The following is an 18,184-nucleotide window of genomic DNA, read 5'->3' as shown; positions in this document are numbered from 1 at the left end:
ATTCTGGCAGCCATGGTTCTCAATTAGGAATGAGGTCTTGGACACTGTGGTAAGCTGCTCGATGGTACCCCCTTCCTGGGCTGCTTTCTCCTCTCTCTTCTGCTGTGCTTCTCCAGCTTACTTTCTAAATAAGAGAGGTTTCTCCTTAAATCTTTATCTCAGGGTCTGCTGCTGGGAGAAAAGAACCAAGACCAAGCAGCAGACTTGAGGTCTGGCTCCTGACATTTGACGTTTGGGTGACTTCAGGGACATAATTCAGTCACTCTGGGGTCAGTTTTCAGTGATGTGTAGGTGATACAGAGCTATGTGTTATGGTTGCCACAGAACTGAGTGAACTAATTATTTAAAGGGTGAAATAGGTCTAGAACCAGTGATTCTGAATTTTAGCTGTGACTTATTTTTTCCACATTTTACTATCCAGGAACTACTAGCCTGTGGCTATAAAACTTCTGGTCTCAGCTTTAAACTGAGCATTGCTAAAAATTAACTTCTTAGTCCTTTTCTGTCCATAGCAAGAGACCTTTGAAGGTTCTGAGTTTCTTTCCTTTCAGAACTTTCTTTCTGCTTAGTGCTCTCAGTTCCTCAAGTGACTGTTGAAGACAGGGAGGGAAATGTCCATTGTAGTTAGTAGCCGGACTCATTGATACAGGATTGGAAGTCTGTTTTGTTATTTGTTAGGATGCTCTGAGTAGCTTTTCTACACCTTGCATCTATTTTTTGTTTCCTATACAGAACTCAAGAGCCAAGAATACTGCTTTGTTTGTAGGTACCCTATGACAAAGAGTACACTGTCTGCATCAGGCTAGACTCTCCTTTCTCAGCTATTTGAGGAATGTTGTGATGGCTCATCTTGACTGACACTTGGTGGGATTTAGAGCCTCCTTGGAGATGAATCTCTGAGCATGTTTTTGAAGGGCATTTCCAGAGAGATTTAACTTAAGAGACATGGTAACCTATCCTGAATGTGGATGACACCATTTCATATGATGGGTTCCTTGACTGAGAAGGAGAAACAACCTAAGTGCTAGTAGGCATTCCTGTGGTTGATATACTGTGTATCCTAATAAACTTATGTGAGGGCTAGAGAACAGAACGGCCACTAGATTAGACACAGAGGCCAGAAAATGGTGGCACACACCCCTTTAATCCTAGCATTCCAGAAACAGAGATCCATCCAGATGTCTGTGAGTTTAAGGCCACACTGGAAACAGAGCTAGGCATGGTGGCACACATCTTTAATCTCAGGACTTGAGATCTCATGTCTTGCTTGGGAAAGACACATGCCTTTAATCCCAGGAAGTGAAGGCAAGAAGCAGAAAAGTATATAAGGCATGAGGTCCAGGAACTAGAGGACTTTTAAGCTTTTAGGCTTTTAGCAGCAGTTCAGCTGAGATCCATCTGGATGAGAACTCAGAGGCTTCCAGTCTGAGGAAACAGAATCAGCTGAGGAGTTGGTGAGGTGAGGTTGGCTGTGGCTTGTTTTGTTTCTCTGATCTTTCAGAATTTACCCCAATACCTGGCACTGAGATTTTTTTATTAATAAGTCCTTTTAAGATTCATGTTACACATTCCTTTCTGCTTCTTGAGTGTGGATGGCATATGACAACCTCCTTATGCTCCTGCTGCCTTGATTCCAAGCCATGCTGCACCCTAAAACTCTGAGTCATAGCCAGCAGGCCTTCTTTAGGTTGCTTTAGCCTGGCATTTTGTCAAGCCAAGGGAAAAGTAAGTCATGCAAGTGGAAAATGTATAAAGAGAACTTGGGATAGAAAACTGTCCACAGGGAAAAAAATCAGGTTTCATGAAATCTCATGATCTCAGTCAGTGTTTTAGAATGTCCTAATATGGGCAGTCATCCTTCAGAACTTGTCTTTCCACTGAGAGCAACAATTAATAAATGAGAAGCTTTTGTAGGGCAAAGGACACAGTAAATAAGTTAAAATGACAGCCTACAGAATGGGAAAGGATCTTCACCAACTCTACATCTGACAGATCTCCAAAAATATATTAAGAATTCAAGAAACTAGACATCAAAATACCAAACAATCCAATTAAAAAATGGGTTACAGAGCTAAACAAAGAATTCTCAACAGAAGAATCTCAAATGGCTGAAAGACATTTAAAGAATTGCTCAACATCCTTAGTAATCAGGGAAATGTAAATCAAAATGACTCTGAGATACCATCTTACAACTGTTAGAATGGCTATGATTAAAAGCACTGATGACAGCTTATGTTGGAGAAGATGTGGAGCAAGAGGAACACTCCTCCACTGTTGGTAGGAGTGCAAACTTGTACAGCCACTTTGGAAATCAGTATGGCGGTTTCTCAGAAAATTGAGCATCAATCTACCTCAAGACCCAGCTATACCACTCTTGGACATATACCCAAAGAATGCCCAATCATACCACAAGGACACATGCTCAACTATGTTCATAGAAGTGTTATTCATAATAGCCAGAACCTGGAAACAACCTAGATGCCCCTCAACCGAAGAATGGATAAAGAAAATGTGGCACATATACACAATGGAGTATTACTCAGCAGTAAAAAAACAACGACATCATGAAATTTGCAGGCAAATGGATGGAACTAGAAAACATCATCCTGAGTGAGGTAATCCAGACTCAGAAGGACAAACATGATATGTACTCACTCATAAGTGGATACTAGATGTAAAGCAAAGGATAACCAGACTACAATCCACAGCTCCAGAGAAGCTAGCTAACAAGGAAGACCCAAAGAGGGATGTGTGGATCACCATACGAAGGAGAAATAGATGAGATTTCCATGAGCAGACTGGGAGTAAGGGGGGACAATGGAGGGTAGGAGATGGGGGATGAAACATAAGGGAACAGGATGTTCAAGCTGGAACAGAGATGGAGTAGGAGAGCAAGGGAAGAAATACCATGACAGATGGAAACATCATGGGAATAAGGAGAAACAAGGTGCTAGAGAAGTTCCCAGGGATCCACAAGGATGACTCCACCTTAGACTACTAGCAATATTTGAGAGGGTGCCTGAACTGGCCTACTCCAGTAATCAGATTGGTGAATGCCCTAACTGTCAGCATAGAGCCTTCCATCTGATGGAAGCAGATGCAGAGATCCACAGTCAAGCACCAGGCTGAGCTCCAGGAGTCCAGTCAATGAGAGAGAAGAGGGATTCTATGAGCAAGGGACATCAAGATCATGATGGGGAAAATGTACAGATACAACCAAACCAAACTAGTGGGAACTCATGAACTGTGGACCAATAGCTGTGGAGCCCCCATGGGACTGGACTAGGCCCTCTGCATAGGCGAGACAGTTGGTTTAGTTTGAACTGTTTAAGGGGCTCCCTGGCAGTGGGATCAGGATCTATCCCTCGTGCATGAGTGGGCTTTTTGGAGCCCAGTGCCTATGGTGGGACACCTTACACAACCTTGATGCAGTGGGAGGGGCTTGGACCTGCCTCAACTGAATGTACCAGGCTCTGCTGAATCCCCATGGGAGTCCTTGCCTTGGAGGAGGTGGGAATTGGGGGTGGGTTGGGGGAAAAGACTGGGATGGGAGGAGAGATGAGAGGGGGATCTGTGGTTGGTATGTAAAATGAATAGAAAATTTCTTAATAATAAAAAAGAACTTGACTTTCATGTTATTAGAGTTTATCTGGCATGGTTGCATGTGTCATACATGCAAACTTGGCATCTTCTACAGAATCTTAACTAGCTCCTATAGGATGTCACTCTAATCTATGGATGAGTGTTCAAGAGTAAAGCACCATGGTATTGGGTGCATTGTCCTGAGTATCACAAAGCTGCAAGTAGACCCAGTAGAAACAAATATATCATATCATATCATATCATATCATATCATATCATATCATATCATATCATATCATATCATATATATGCATATATATGTATATATATACATATATATATTGTTGCCCCATCTAATTTTTTTGCCCTCTGTACACCTTCTCACTTCCTTCACCTCTCAAGTAGAGGACCCTGGATATAGCCCTGCTCCCTAAGGTGCTGCTTTCATGATGTGACTATGGCATAAAGCTCCATGGTGCACACTGGTAAGAGGGAACAAAACCTTGTATTTGTTTCTTACTGCTCTTGCAAGAAAATAGTTCAAATTGGTGACTAAAATAAGACCAACAAGGTTTTACAAATCTGGACATCAGAAGCTGCAATGTGTCTGCCTGGGCTAATTCACAGCTTTGGCAGGATGGGCCATGTTTCTGAAAGGTCTGGAGCAGACTGCACTTTCTCGTAGTTTCCCACTTCCTGGCCCCGCCTTCCTTAGAACGTGGTCCTTTTCCATCTTCAAAACTAAAAATGGCAATTGCAGTCTCTCTCATATTGCACTTCTCTGACAATCCTCATTTTGCTTCATTTCCCACATTTAAGGACCATATTATCACACTGGACCCCTGCAGAAGCTTTATTTTAAAGTTAATCGACTGGCCCACAGAATTCTCTCTGTAATTTTAACTTCCTTTCCAGGTAATGAGGCATTCACAGGTTCTGGGGACCAGAGCACTGGCATGTTCCAGGGGAATTATTTTGCCTTCCACAGAAAACTGAGCAATAGCAGCTCATTCATAATGGATGTCTGTGGACTAGGAGTTGGTAGATGATGACCCAACTGCAACAATGAATTAGCAAGGGCAGCATTTCCCCAGACAGTTCCAGATTTCATTGTTGCTCTGTAGAATCACTTAAAAAAGAAAGTTAAATTAGCATACAAAATAACAGGTCTCTCTGTCATTTTTACACACACTTTTTTTGAGTTGATCCTCTTCTCTAGATTATTTTGAGAGGGTTTCTTAAATATCTTCAAACTTTAATCTTTTCATCTACTAATTAGTTTCTATCTTATTATGTTTTCTGCAGGACTAACTGACTAACTAAATAAATAGAAAGAATGTCAATAGCTAGATATCTGGCATTCAGTAAATTCTCAATAAGTGCTACTTTCTGGTACAAAATAACTATAACTGACATTTATTTAAATATAGTGTCATATTTTTCTCAGAGTAAGAAGGCAGCATGAATAGTAAAGTTATTGAATAGGTTGAATATTCAAAAAAGCTTTGTAAAAAATAGATAATTAAAATTTAATACTAGTTATAATCCCAACAGAATTGAAGACTTTAAAACAGCAATGTATTTGAACATATTTAAATTTTGGAAAATTGTAAGAATAGGAACATTCCAAAACACCCTTATTCACCTGACCCAGATTAATGTTTCAACACATTATCTCACTTGCTCTATCTATGTATCTATGTATGTATGTATGTATCTATCTATCTATGTATCTATTTATGTATCTATGTATCTATCATCTATCATATCTATCTGTCTAATCCATTTATCTATCATCTATCTATCTATCTATCTATCATCTATCATCTATCTATCTAATCTATCCACCCACCATCTATCTAATTCTTTCTTCTGAATTGAGACTAAGCTGCACATATCATACCCTGTACCTATAAATAGTTCACTACATCTTCCCTAAGAATAGAGGTATACTTTTATATGGCCAATTAACTTATCCTATATGGAACCAGATGTAGTATCTTAGGCTTTATGAACCACACATGCTCTTTGTCACACACTCCTCTTTGTTTTCTATATGACCCTTTACAAATGTAAGCTCACAGGCGATAGATAGTATAGTTACCCACCTTGATATACTCTTAGTACTGTTAAGTTTATTTATTTGTCTATCTTCTGATTTTACAGTTTGGCCCAGGAATAGCATCATCTCATGTCACTCAGGTGTACTTGTCACAATCTTCAGTATCCTTTATAGTAAACTGTTTTCTTTGATTGTTTTTGTCTTTTATAATATTGCCAATACAAGTCCTTGGCTTTTGTCAGGCATCTCTAATTTGGAGTTTTCTGCTCTGTGTGCTATGTAAGTGATGGAGAATCCTCAGATATTCCATTGAAGATAAAATGTTCATGTACCCATCACTAATGGTGTTGGTGTTTCCAGCTGTCCAAGCGTTGTGTGATTTCTTCCTGATGTAGTGACTAGTCTCTGTCCTGAGTGTGCCTTCACAGACTGTTATCCTGTGAGTAGAACCTGAAGGAAAATTCTAAATGGCTGCTTGTGTGGTGTGGTTGTGTTACTTCTTTTAGGTTAAACTACTGTGGGTCCTGAATAATCACTGAGTAGTTGGATAGTAAGACACAGTCAGTGGTTGGACCAATCTATTTAAGTATTTAACATAAGACTGTTTTATATTGCTTTGCTTAGAAATTTTCCCGACTACCTGTGTGGCAAAACAAAATAAAAAGACATGAATGTTGTAAAGGGACTCATGATGAGGAAGGAGGTGACAGGAATGGGAGGAAGGTAAGAAGGGATGGGGGTGAAAGTAACCAGAGCTCATTATATACAGATATAAAATAATTAATACAAAAATCTGTAATAACATTTAGGTCTTCTACCTTTCATTGTACATTATAGACATGCAATATATTATTAGTTTCAACCCAAAGATTTGTATATATGTTGGTCTGGAGGTGGGAGCAATCATTAATCTGCCTCAGATGTTCCCTAGATGCCTATATTTTACAGTTTGGTTCACAAATTACTGTTTAGTAGAATGGAATGAAGAAATAAGAAATCAATCTTGACAATGACCCAGCTCACTTGTCCTAAATAAATCACAACCCAGCTCTGTCTATTCTAGAAGTGAGATTATTGTGTTAACCATATACATGGTTTATTCATTTCCAGATATAAGTTTCTACCACCAGTCACCTGTCATGCTAAAGATTCAAAGACAAACATCACACTTGTGCTAACACCAAAGAATTGGACTGGCCACTTAATAAAAAAATTACTGTTTCTTTTTCTCTGACTTCATCTTCATCTTGGCAGAGCTTCGTTAAGAATGCCAGCCTGGCTTTGAACTCACAATCCTCCTAACTGAGCCTCCTGAGTGCTAGAATTTCTGGAAGGAACCATTATGCTCAACTCAAACATACTTCTTAAATCCCTGAAAGCTATGTACTTCAAACATGAATTCTTAGTACTACCAATGTAATTTGAAACTGCATGTGATAATAGATGCTAAATCAATATAACTGAAGGGATTTACCTCATCAAATAACAAAATGAAAAGTGAAATATTTGTTGAAAATACAAGAAATGAGGCCAACATACTTTTAATTACACTGAACTAAATATCAGAGTTGAGCCACATGTCTGCATGCCTGCATGTCTGGAGTGCCTGGCCCTGGTCCTCACCTCATCATAGCAATCTGTTTACAGATGCTAAAAGTAGTTCTTCAATGCATGTCAATCCCTATCTGCTGTGGGATATTTGATACCTTGAGACTGTGTTAATAAAGTTAACCTTGAATAAGGGGGCGGAGCCAGTGACTAGCTGTGGAATTAGCCATAGAGAAGCCAGGAATACCAACAGAGGAGACTCACAGGAAGGAGTAGGGAGGGACTTAGAGATTTTGCACTCTCTTCCATCTTTATTGAACACTACATTAGTTAGAAAAGGGATTCTCTGGGTTCACTTGAGAACACTTGTGCATTTTCTCTCTTCCCTCATGAGATAATTGTTCTTTGGCTTGAGATTATGCTTCCTGCTCTTTAGAAGTCTTCTTTTCCTTTCCTCTTGTGAATTCTTTGAAGGAAGGGGTGTACTGCGGAATAGATCAAGGAAAGTGGAGGGGAATGGAAAGAAAGAGAGAAAGGTGTTAAGAAATAGAAGAGAGTGTGCTAATGTGTGTGTGTGTGTGTGTGTGTGTGTGTGTGTGTGTGTGTGTGTGTGTGTGTGTCTTATGTGAGCATGCACACAAAATGAAGGGGAGCCTCTGATGCTATGTGCCAGATGCAGAACTTTAACAGATCATGTAGGTCAATGCCTTTCTTAGCTTTACAGATGAGGATGTTGAATGCAAGAAAGATTAAAGGATTTACAGAAAGTGGCATGAGTCAGGGCACATCTGGATCAGAGGACATAGGTGTCACCATCTATGACCTGCTTTTTTTAAGGTGTTTTCCTAAGACTTCCAATAATGTCTGATCTGACCCATAAAGAGTGAAGAAATAGCCTTCTGCATCATTTTCACCACTCAATGATATAACAGGGCCTGGAGGGCATTGAAAATATTTTGGGACCTCTTTTTAAATTTTACTTTATGTCTATGAATGTTTGTATGCATGTGTGTATGTGTACCATGTGTGTGCCTGGTGCCTACAGCAGTCAGAAAATGATATCTGATATCCTGTCACTTGAGTTACATATGGTTGTAAGCTACCATGTGGGTGCTGGGAATTGAACCTGGCTTCTCTACAAGAGAAACAAGTGTTCTAAACAACAGAACCATCTCTCTAGCTTATGAAAGGATATTTTAATAGTACCTAAGAGTATTTGGAGGATAGAGATTTGAGCCTTTTGTATGTGGGGATAGGGAAAACAGGCATTATACCAAGAAGAACACTAACTTTTTACTTACACATAGCTCAAAATTTAAAATCTTTCAACTTTTCCAAGACAAGGTTATAGGAAGGAGAGAATTATGACACATCTGATAATTAAATGGTGTCCTAAGATATCAATCACATCTTTACAGGCCATATCACAAGATCACTAACAGTGACATTAATGTGTTTTGGTAACACTTAGCAATCTGGACATTTAATACACTTCAGCCATTTGTTTTAGGTCACCAGAGGTTAACAAGCCAGCAGTGAATATAAGCCTAATTGTCTTTCATTAGGCTAAGTTGCCAATTTGAAAAGCAGGGACAATATCTCATGAATAATCTTGACCTTTGTCTAGGAGCAAGCCAGTGCATTTTTGATAAATGCACAGATACTCACTGTTGTGTTTGAAGGGTCTTATGGTTGCACCTGAGAGTCGAGCCCCCAGGATGATAGATGTGTGGTTTAACTCATCACTTAAAATGAGGCATCCCTAGGCAGAAAACAAACACAAACCACAAGATAACAAAAGGAAAGACAACATATGGGAACTAGAAAACACTACAACCTATGTTAAGTTCGAACTCTATTTAATTAGAAAAGTTTGATATTCAGCTGGTATTTATATGGACAAAATCTAATCTTTCAGCTAGTTCATGGAAATGGCAAGCTGTTTGTAAGACATTGCATCTTTACTGGAACACTCGCAAATGGTTTTCAACAGAAAGATCATGCCTAAGCATCAGTTAGAGTCTAAAGTATTGAGCTTTGACTGAAGACTGATATTTACGGAGGACTGTAGACTAGTTTGGTTCCTTGATTCTGTGCTAGATTATTTGGAAGGTTCTCATTAGTCCTCCTGGCAGCCTGGAGCTTCTTACAGTGAGGCATTTCAAAGTCTTACCCTGTCTTCTCATTCTGCCTATGTTAACAGCCCATGGAGACAGAAGCATCAGTGTTTCATAGTTAAGAACTTTGAATTTGTAAAAGCATTCATGGAAAGTCATCATGAGGTGGGTAGGAAATACTGCTGCTCATCCATTATGCTTGTAAATTTGTTTTTCTTTAAAAATTTAAAATGAATACATTATTGAGCTATTCAGGAGTACCCGAACTGAAGAGAAACAATGGTTCTCTTTTGTTTTCTGTGGTCACCTGGAATTGAGTTCCCCCTTATATTTTGGTAGTTTCACATACAATACGTTTTAGGTTTTTGAGGCTAAAGCTAGAAAAATTGTCTTGTCTCCACACTGAAGAATATGTGTCTATTTGCAATTTTTTTCTTTTGAAACATTTGAGAATTATTGTAAACCTTATGATACCTCACATTTGTGTTCTTTAGCTGTATAATTACTATAAATAAGGCAGTTGATACTGTCACAAAGTTCCATATTTTTATATTAAATGGTACATATATTATAGACCAGCATTTAATATGTCAATAAAATTAACATTTCCCCGCATATTCTAATAATAATAATGGTGTTATCTTCATTTTTCAATGAAGTTTCACAGAATTCAATTTAAGACTGTACATCACACTTAGTTGTCATTACATTTTTTAAAAGCATGGATATGATTATCACACTTGCTTATTTAGAATGAGGTAGCCAACTTCTCATTTCTTTCTCAGGGACATCCTTAAGCATTCTGGTATGATTTACAATACGAGGTACTTTATGATTTGGCATGTGCCTTCATTGTTGGTCTCTTCTTGGATCGCTAGCCCATGTTCTAGTTATTCATATTCTATGCTTTGCACATGTAGTCCCTTCTTTATTGTTCTAAGAAACAATATGCTAATGTATCAATGTTCCATTCTCATAGTTCTAGTACAGGCATTGCAAGCTATCTCAGGAAGAGCCGTTAGCTCTTTTGTCCTGTAGTACCCATTCAATTTTATTGAGTATATTATTTCTCCACTGTAATTTAAACACTTACATTTACAAGGCATGTGTCTTGTTCATCCTTTTATATACTGTGTGTGGCTTCATGCCATGACATGTAGACTCTCAATAATTAGTCAACCAAATGAATGAACGAATGAATGACATAGAAACTTTTTTTGGTCTAAAGTAATGCTTAGTAAGTATTTGCTACTTGACAAATGTAGATGGAAGTCCTTAAAACTTAGGCTTTTCTAAGCTACTATTGAAGATGACATTTGATACACATTTAGTCCGGCAATTCAGTAACTGGGATCATCACAATGACTACGTTGATATATTTAGCCAAAGATTTTGATGTTAAGAAAATGACCTTTTTGGCAACACTTCTGATAGAGGATTTGCCTGAAAGTGTAATTCTTATGAATAACACAGCAGAAGACACCTGACAACAAATGCTTACCTTTCCAACAAGTATAGGGATATTCATTGAGTTGGTTGCGAATCCCATTCCAAAGATCATCACTGCTTCTACATTCAAGAACTTAGCCATGAGCTCCTCCAGCTCCTTATGCTTATCCAAGGTACCTAAATAGAAGTTCACATGAGGAGTGATTCTTGCTTTTCAATGAGCCCAAGTTTAAAAACCCAAATTTCACTGAGCATACATCAACAAAGACCCGTAGCATAGCAAGAATCTTTGTCATAGTCCCAATATAGAAACAACTCAAAAGCCCATTTGTTATAAAATGAATGCATTAATTTTGGAAATACAGTTGCATGTAACCTAATGAAAGACAAAAATACTTCCTCAAACAATGATATGAACACATTTTATGAAAGAAGCTGGACTCTTTTGAGTACAGGTTGGGAGTCCATTTGTATAAAGTTTGCAAATCTATAGCACTTGGATGTTAGGAAAGTGATAGTTTTCTTTTCTTTTTTGGGGGGGATCATAACAAGGATTTTGGGTTCTCTGAATGGTCTATATTTGGATGCTGTTGGATACACAGGTATATTTGCTTTGTAAAATCCATTGAGCTATATACTTATGGCTCCTTCAATATGCATTTTACAGTGCAATGGAACTTATAAAACACACGACAATTCCTATATCCCACAATTAATAGCTACAACCCTCTTAGAGATTTCATTCACCTAAATGCACACAGATCCCACAACTTTTATAGCTACTAATGGTAATAGGTGAATTTATCAAATCTTGGAATGTGGTAGATACTCTGACAAGCCTGCTATCTAAATGATTTCATTTAATCTTAGGCTTCCAATAGTGCAGGTAATATTACTTTACCGATAAGAAAACTAAAGTTTAAAGACATCTCAGAGAAAACTCAACAGATATAATTTAACCTAACTCTAAATCTATGTTTTAATTCTCATGACCTATCCCCGTCTCTTCCTCCTCATCTCCCTCTTCCTCTTCTTCCTCATTTTCCCACCACCTTCTCTCTTCTTTCTCTTAATCTTCTTTGACATGGTCTGATTATATAGCCCTGGCTGCCTTCAAATTAGTGAGCCTCCTACTTCAACTCCCTGAGTGTGAGGATGACAAGCATGCATCACCATGCCCAGCTTGTAACCTTTCATATCCTTGTTTGCTGCTCTTTTCTTAAATATTATAATCATATTGCTTCTTACTGGTAGCAAAGGTAAATACTTCCTGAATTTTGTTTTTAATCACTACACCTTCTAGATCTACAGTACCCAGTGCCATAACTACTAGCTATGTTGTTAGTGAAATTGAAGAACTGAGTTCTAAATTATATTTAAATTTTATTAATTTTATTTCAACCTTAAAATTAAAGTACTTAAAAATATTTCTTACTAAACACAATGTCAACATTTTAATAAGATTTAATTTGACTCCAGTTATGGAAAATTTAGTGTGCACACTGAGATGTAATATGAGTGAAAAAATACCAAGAGATTTTGTATTGATTATATGTTTAAGTAGTAATATGGCTATTAGGAAACAAAAATGCCAACTCTTGCATTATATTTTTACTTGGCATTTTTCCTAGATAATAGATTATGTTTGCATGATAAACAATTTTATCCACTGAGCTGTCTCTCCAGTGTGATAATTTAAACTTTTAATTGCCCCAGCAAACCTTGAGTAAGAATGACTGTACTGTGTGTTGCTTCTGGCAACTCAGGGGATAAATAAATTCAGGTTTGAGAACAAAACGAACACTCAAGTGGTGAGATGTAACTTGTACCCACAGGATTGTAAGAGCTGCTGTTTAGATTTAAGAGAGAGCAATATTATTACAATGTTTAGGATCATTATAAACCTTCAGTGTAACAATCAGTATGTATTACTATTCAGGCTGGAATATGAAGATTCTTTTCTCATTAGTAAGTTAGCTCCCTTGTTATGCCAAAATGGTTAAAGGTACAATTTTAGCAAGTATTAGATGGTCAATTCAAAGATTTAATTCTTAATATTTTTGTATACAGTATTAAGGAGGGTAGTTGAAGAGCAACTGTTGTCCTTTATGAGAAATCACAGCATTACACATAAACGAATTGGTGGCCTTCTCAAACATGAATTCATTTAATCCCAGAGTTGAAACAGCATACAGTACAGTCCTTCTTACTCAAGGCTCAGTGGAGCAGTTAAAAGTTAGACTATCATACTGCAGATATGGCTTGGATAATAAAAGCATTTATCATTCAAACTTAATGATCTGAGTTAATATCCCAGAACTCAATGAAAATAGAGTCAACTCCACAACTCCCTCGACTTACACACACACACACACATACACACACACACACACACACATACACACACACACACACACACACACACACACACACACACACGCACACCAATATAAAATTTACAAAAGGTTGAAATCTTGATATAAAGTTTTGTATCATCAAATATGTTACACAACAGAAAGAGTAAGTGAACTTTGAAGATGAAAATGTGAGCACATGATCATTTGTTGGATTCATTTTTATTTAGAAGATGCTGCCTTTCAAAGGGGATGATCCCAGGAGTAGTCAATCAAAAGTTAGGAGACTGGGTTCTGGCCCCAAATCTGCCATTAACAGCTGAGTAGTCTCTGGCTACTGTCCCTGAAAGTTGGTAAAGAGATTGGAAGATATGGTTCTCCTGACATTGCACAAGTGCTTTTTTCCATATAGAATGGTCTGCCGTCAGAGTAGCAGCTCCGACTCACCTTCTCACATCCACCCTCCTCAGCTGCCCAAGGAAAACTAGTCTGGAGATGACATAATCTTTATCCCACGATGATTAGTATTTCTATAAGTTGACTCAAGAAGTTGGAGAAATATCTATTATAAGAGGAGTCCACAGGGTGCAGACAGACACATGACAACCATGATTTCCATAGATGCTAACAACATCAGAATGTTCTTTCCAGCAAAAACTGTGGTATTATGGTAGATGTGTTGTCATGATGAACAGAATGCTTCTCCTGATGCTGACATTCAGTATGTAACTAGAGAGTTGTATGGAGTCTTTTTATGGAGAATGAAGACAAGCATGAGCTAAGAGCAGGGGAAGAAATTAGGAAGATCAAAGATCTACGCAGAGCCAAAGCAACAAGGTAACTAGGCAGCAAATATCATTATCTAGAGAAGCTGCTTAAAGACAGAAAGTACCTAAATTAGTCAACTCACTAACTTTCCTCATAAATTGTTCCTGCCCAGATGATCAAATGAATAACTCTGTCACAACCAAATCACCAAGGTGTGTGTGAACAGATACTTAAGATAAATCTCCACCTTTGTTCTTTCTAAACCTGCTATCCCACCTGTTTAGTTACTAGAGTTGAATCACTACTGTCCTTAGGATGGCGTGGGATGTGCTGCAAGGCAAACAGACAGCCAAGCAACTGTGGGATGTGCATGTGCCAAAGACTGTCTTGAGAGGTTGCCCAATATAAGTGATTCTTTATAGATTAATAAAAATATGGCTTTTTTGAATGAATTAAGGCTGGTTTCTTATTATTCTTAAAAATGAAGGATGACTCCAGAGGGCAAAGAAGTTACTAGAAAATTGATGTGCTTCCTTTTCACAGACACCCTGCTGTGTCTCAATCCAGTAAAGATGTTAAGTTGCAGCTGGTGGTCCAACTACTTGGATAGTTTTAGAAACAACATTCAATAGTGTGTCTTTGGTATAGAAATACTGTCTTTTGTAAATCCTGATAGAGTGTAACTATAGTCCTAGTTGAAGGAACAAGCAAATGTACAATCATTTCTATTTGGCTAGTGTCGCTGCCTCTACAGATTGCTGTGTTATGTAGATATTGACTCCTGTTATTACTTTGATGCTTTATTTATCCAGCAGGATACTAAAATTTGCTCTGTGAATAAAAGAATAAATGCAAACTGGATCTATCTTCTTGCCAGCTCACTAAGTGATAGTTTCAGATGCCAAACACTGAGTTCATTGCCATAAGTTAAGTGAATAAAAAGCAGATTCAGGATAAATTATCAACATTCTGGGCATGGACTACATGCTTCTGTTGGCTTTTCAGTGATACTGACTGGCTCGCCCTCAGTCAAAATGTAGAGATGTCTGGCTTTCATACTGACATACTAACACTGATTGATTACAATGAGTATGGGTATAACTGAGAAGTCCATTCCACAGTTATCAATTATTCCTCTGTCTCCCATGTGAGGCTATTTCCCTAACTGTGGCTAGTCACATTTGGTTCATAATAGCCTGTTTGCAGACTGTTTCTAGACTTGGCCTCAGCACAGGGTGTATTTACCGTGAAAACCTGCCAGCTCTCCCCATCTGTCTGTTCCAATGGTGCTGTGCTTTCAGCTCACATCTGTGCCACTCTGTGTGCCCTGAGGATTCCGGCATTCAAGCCAGCATCAGTCCTTGTGCCTGAAGGGATCTAGCTTTAGGCACCCCACAGAAGTCTGAGGGTACCCTGTTCTTTTATTTGCATTTTATGGGGTTATTTTGTCTCTTGACTGACTTTACTTTTTGTTAAGCATTCCGAGAGAGATGAGAACCTAGATCCCTTGCCTGCCCCCCACGTTCAGAGACAAACAGCAGAAGTCACTTGCATCTGCACACCCACTTAGGACGTCAGTTCAAACCAAACACTCACCACATCTTGTTAAATTAAAGCAGCGGTAGATAATTAGAGTATGATGCAAGTAAAGTGTCCAAGGGAAGCATGGTTGTGCAACTGTGACAAATTTTCATGGCAAATGATACTGATGAGAGAACCATGAAATTGACAAAATGATGTGTCTCCATTTCATGTTCTCATTCTTTTATTTCTCTTTTTTACTTTTTCATTTTTTGAAAACTTCATACATAAGTACTGTATTGACAGAATTTTCTCCCCTCTCTTTCTTCCCTCCAAGTCGTTCAAGGTTCCCCTTTATTTCTTCTCAACTTCATGACCTCTTATTCTTTAGTTATTATTGTTTTACACACATACACACACACACACACACACACACACACACACACACACACACACACACTCATATACACAACTTGCTGAGTTTACTTGATGTCGTTTGTATGTATATGTATTTTGGGACTGGATAACCCAGGGAAGACTGATCTCCTCTTCTTCTAACCATTAGTTGCCTGTAGATCATTATCTAGGGATGGAGCCTTAAGAGATTTTCCCCTTCTTGTTAGAATGTCAGTTGGTATTGCCTATTTCTCAGGTTTTATTTGGGCAACCATATTGTTGAGATTTCATGAATTCAGTTGCGAGTCGTATATAGAAGACACTATCTTGCAGAAGATTACTTTTTGTAATTTTATATATAATCATGGCATTTTAATATACATATAGACAGTGAAATATCAAACAAATTAATATGCTCATTGGCTCACGTAGTAACCCCTGTGTTGTGTGTGTGTGTGTGTGTGTGTGTGTGTGTGTGTGTGTGTGTGTGTGTGTGTGCAGGGCCTCTAGAATACATTTCTTAAACAAGAAATTCAAATTATGGGGTTATGGATATATCTCAGTTGGTAAAATATGTGTGTTGCATGCAGAGGGCTGTGGATTCAATCCTCAGTGCTGGCAAAAAAAGAGGAACAAAATTGTAGCATCACCACCTAGTGCTGGGTGAGACCATTGATGTTTTTCTATCCCAGCAGTGTGCTCAGACATTCCCAGCACGATGAAAGCTAGCCAGCAGGGAAATGAGTTTTCTTGATAGTCAAAGTTGATTTCTCCATGTCCTGAATCCCATACTAAGTGATATCTTCAGCAATAGGTCTTACCATTTAGTTTTGACGGGTGACTAAAAGCAAATGGCAATATATTGTGTTGTTCTGGGTGCTTTGGGGGCCTCCCTGACTAATAACTCACAGGGAGAAATCCCTTACCTAAGACTGAGATTTTCATTTTATAACTCATGTCTTCTGGGAGCAGCACAGTCCACCATGCAGAATAGATCTATTCCGATTTCTTTAAAAAACATACTATATTTTAAAAATTAACTTATAAACCAATGGGTTTTCATCAAGTTTCCCTGTAGTTTTGGTTCACTTACCTCCTATTCTTTATTCTCTGTTATCTCCCAACCCTCATACTCATTTAAACCTTTAACCTTAGAGTATTTCCCATGGTCCTTTCATGTCACCTGTATTCTACTATTAAGATGCAGGTTTCTGTATAGTTTTTTTTTTTCATATACTTTCATTTCAGTTAAGCCTTTCCCATTCTCTCATTTCCTCACTCTCACCCACTTTTATGTTTGAATCTTTCTGTCTCTGGGATTCTCTCTATTTTCATTTTACCCACATTTTACTTTGTTCCCTTCCTTAATGACCAGTCCCCAAGGTTCCATATCTAACAACCCGGTTTACACATGTATTCCAAATTAAGTATACAAAAGAAATATTTAAATCTGGCTTCCACATATGAGAGATAACACATAATGTTTGTTTTTCTGAGACTGGGTTACTGCACTCAGAATAATTTTTTTCCAGTTCCATCCATTTACCCGAAAATTTTATGAATTTGTTTTTCTTTCTATCCAAATGAAATTCTATTATCTATGCACTCTACATTTAATTATCTATTTTTCAGTTAATAGACATAAATTAATTCCACTATTGTAAATAGAGCAACAGTGAACATGGATCTACAAGTATCTCTGTAGTAAGATATAACGTACTTTGGTATATGCCTGGGAGTAATGAGCCCAGTCGTGTGGTAGTTTGATTTCTAGTCTTCTGAGAAACCTCCAGACTGATATCCAAAGTAGCTGCACTAGTTTACACTTTCAACAAGAGTGTGTGAATGCTCCCCCTTCACCACATCCATGCCAATATTGTCATTTGTATTCCTGATGATGGCTATTCTGACTCAAGTAAACACAAAGCTGGGAAGGAGATGGGTAGAGGGTACTAGAAGGAGTTGGAGGCAGTGGTGGGTGAAACTTTATTTATGGATACCAGAATTATAATTTCATATACTTCTCCTGTGTCACAAATTCTTATTCTTGTTTTTTGTCAGAAGGATAAATCTGGAAACATTACCCTTAACTTCATAAGTACATACTAGAGAGCCCCTGGGTTACTCAGTGACCCTGAAATGAGTAGGCCTCTGGTTTTAGCTGTGAGAAATATGACATAGTACAATGTAGTATTCAGTATTACCTAGGAGAATTGTTCTTAGTTTTGATTTCCCAACATATGGACTCTAGCAGTATTAAGTGACAAGTCATTATAACTATGCCTGGACTGTGTGTTTTATCTTCTGGAGTGGGGAGGAGGAAGATGTTTACCTGCAAATTATCAATGTCTGAGAATCTTCAGGTTAGTCATCCCAGGTATCCCTTT

At 38.0% G+C, this 18,184-nt stretch overlaps 1 protein-coding gene across 1 annotated transcript in view; it reads right to left on the bottom strand.

The window, feature by feature from the left end:
- Nucleotides 1–18,184, bottom strand: part of Sptlc3 (serine palmitoyltransferase long chain base subunit 3) — a 113,749-nt gene that overhangs the window by 58,658 nt on the left and 36,907 nt on the right. The window contains exons 5-6 of the mRNA XM_052724293.1: nucleotides 10,811–10,935; nucleotides 8,861–8,954 (exon numbers count right to left, since the gene is read on the bottom strand). Coding sequence (XP_052580253.1) covers nucleotides 8,861–8,954; nucleotides 10,811–10,935 — 219 coding nt within the window. The remainder of the gene's footprint in view (nucleotides 1–8,860; nucleotides 8,955–10,810; nucleotides 10,936–18,184) is intronic.

This window comes from Peromyscus californicus, unplaced genomic scaffold, assembly GCF_007827085.1.
Source record: "Peromyscus californicus insignis strain IS unplaced genomic scaffold, ASM782708v3 Scaffold_7__1_contigs__length_154581171, whole genome shotgun sequence".
NCBI lineage: Eukaryota > Metazoa > Chordata > Mammalia > Rodentia > Cricetidae > Peromyscus > Peromyscus californicus.
This window is presented reverse-complemented; position numbering and strand designations above follow the sequence as displayed.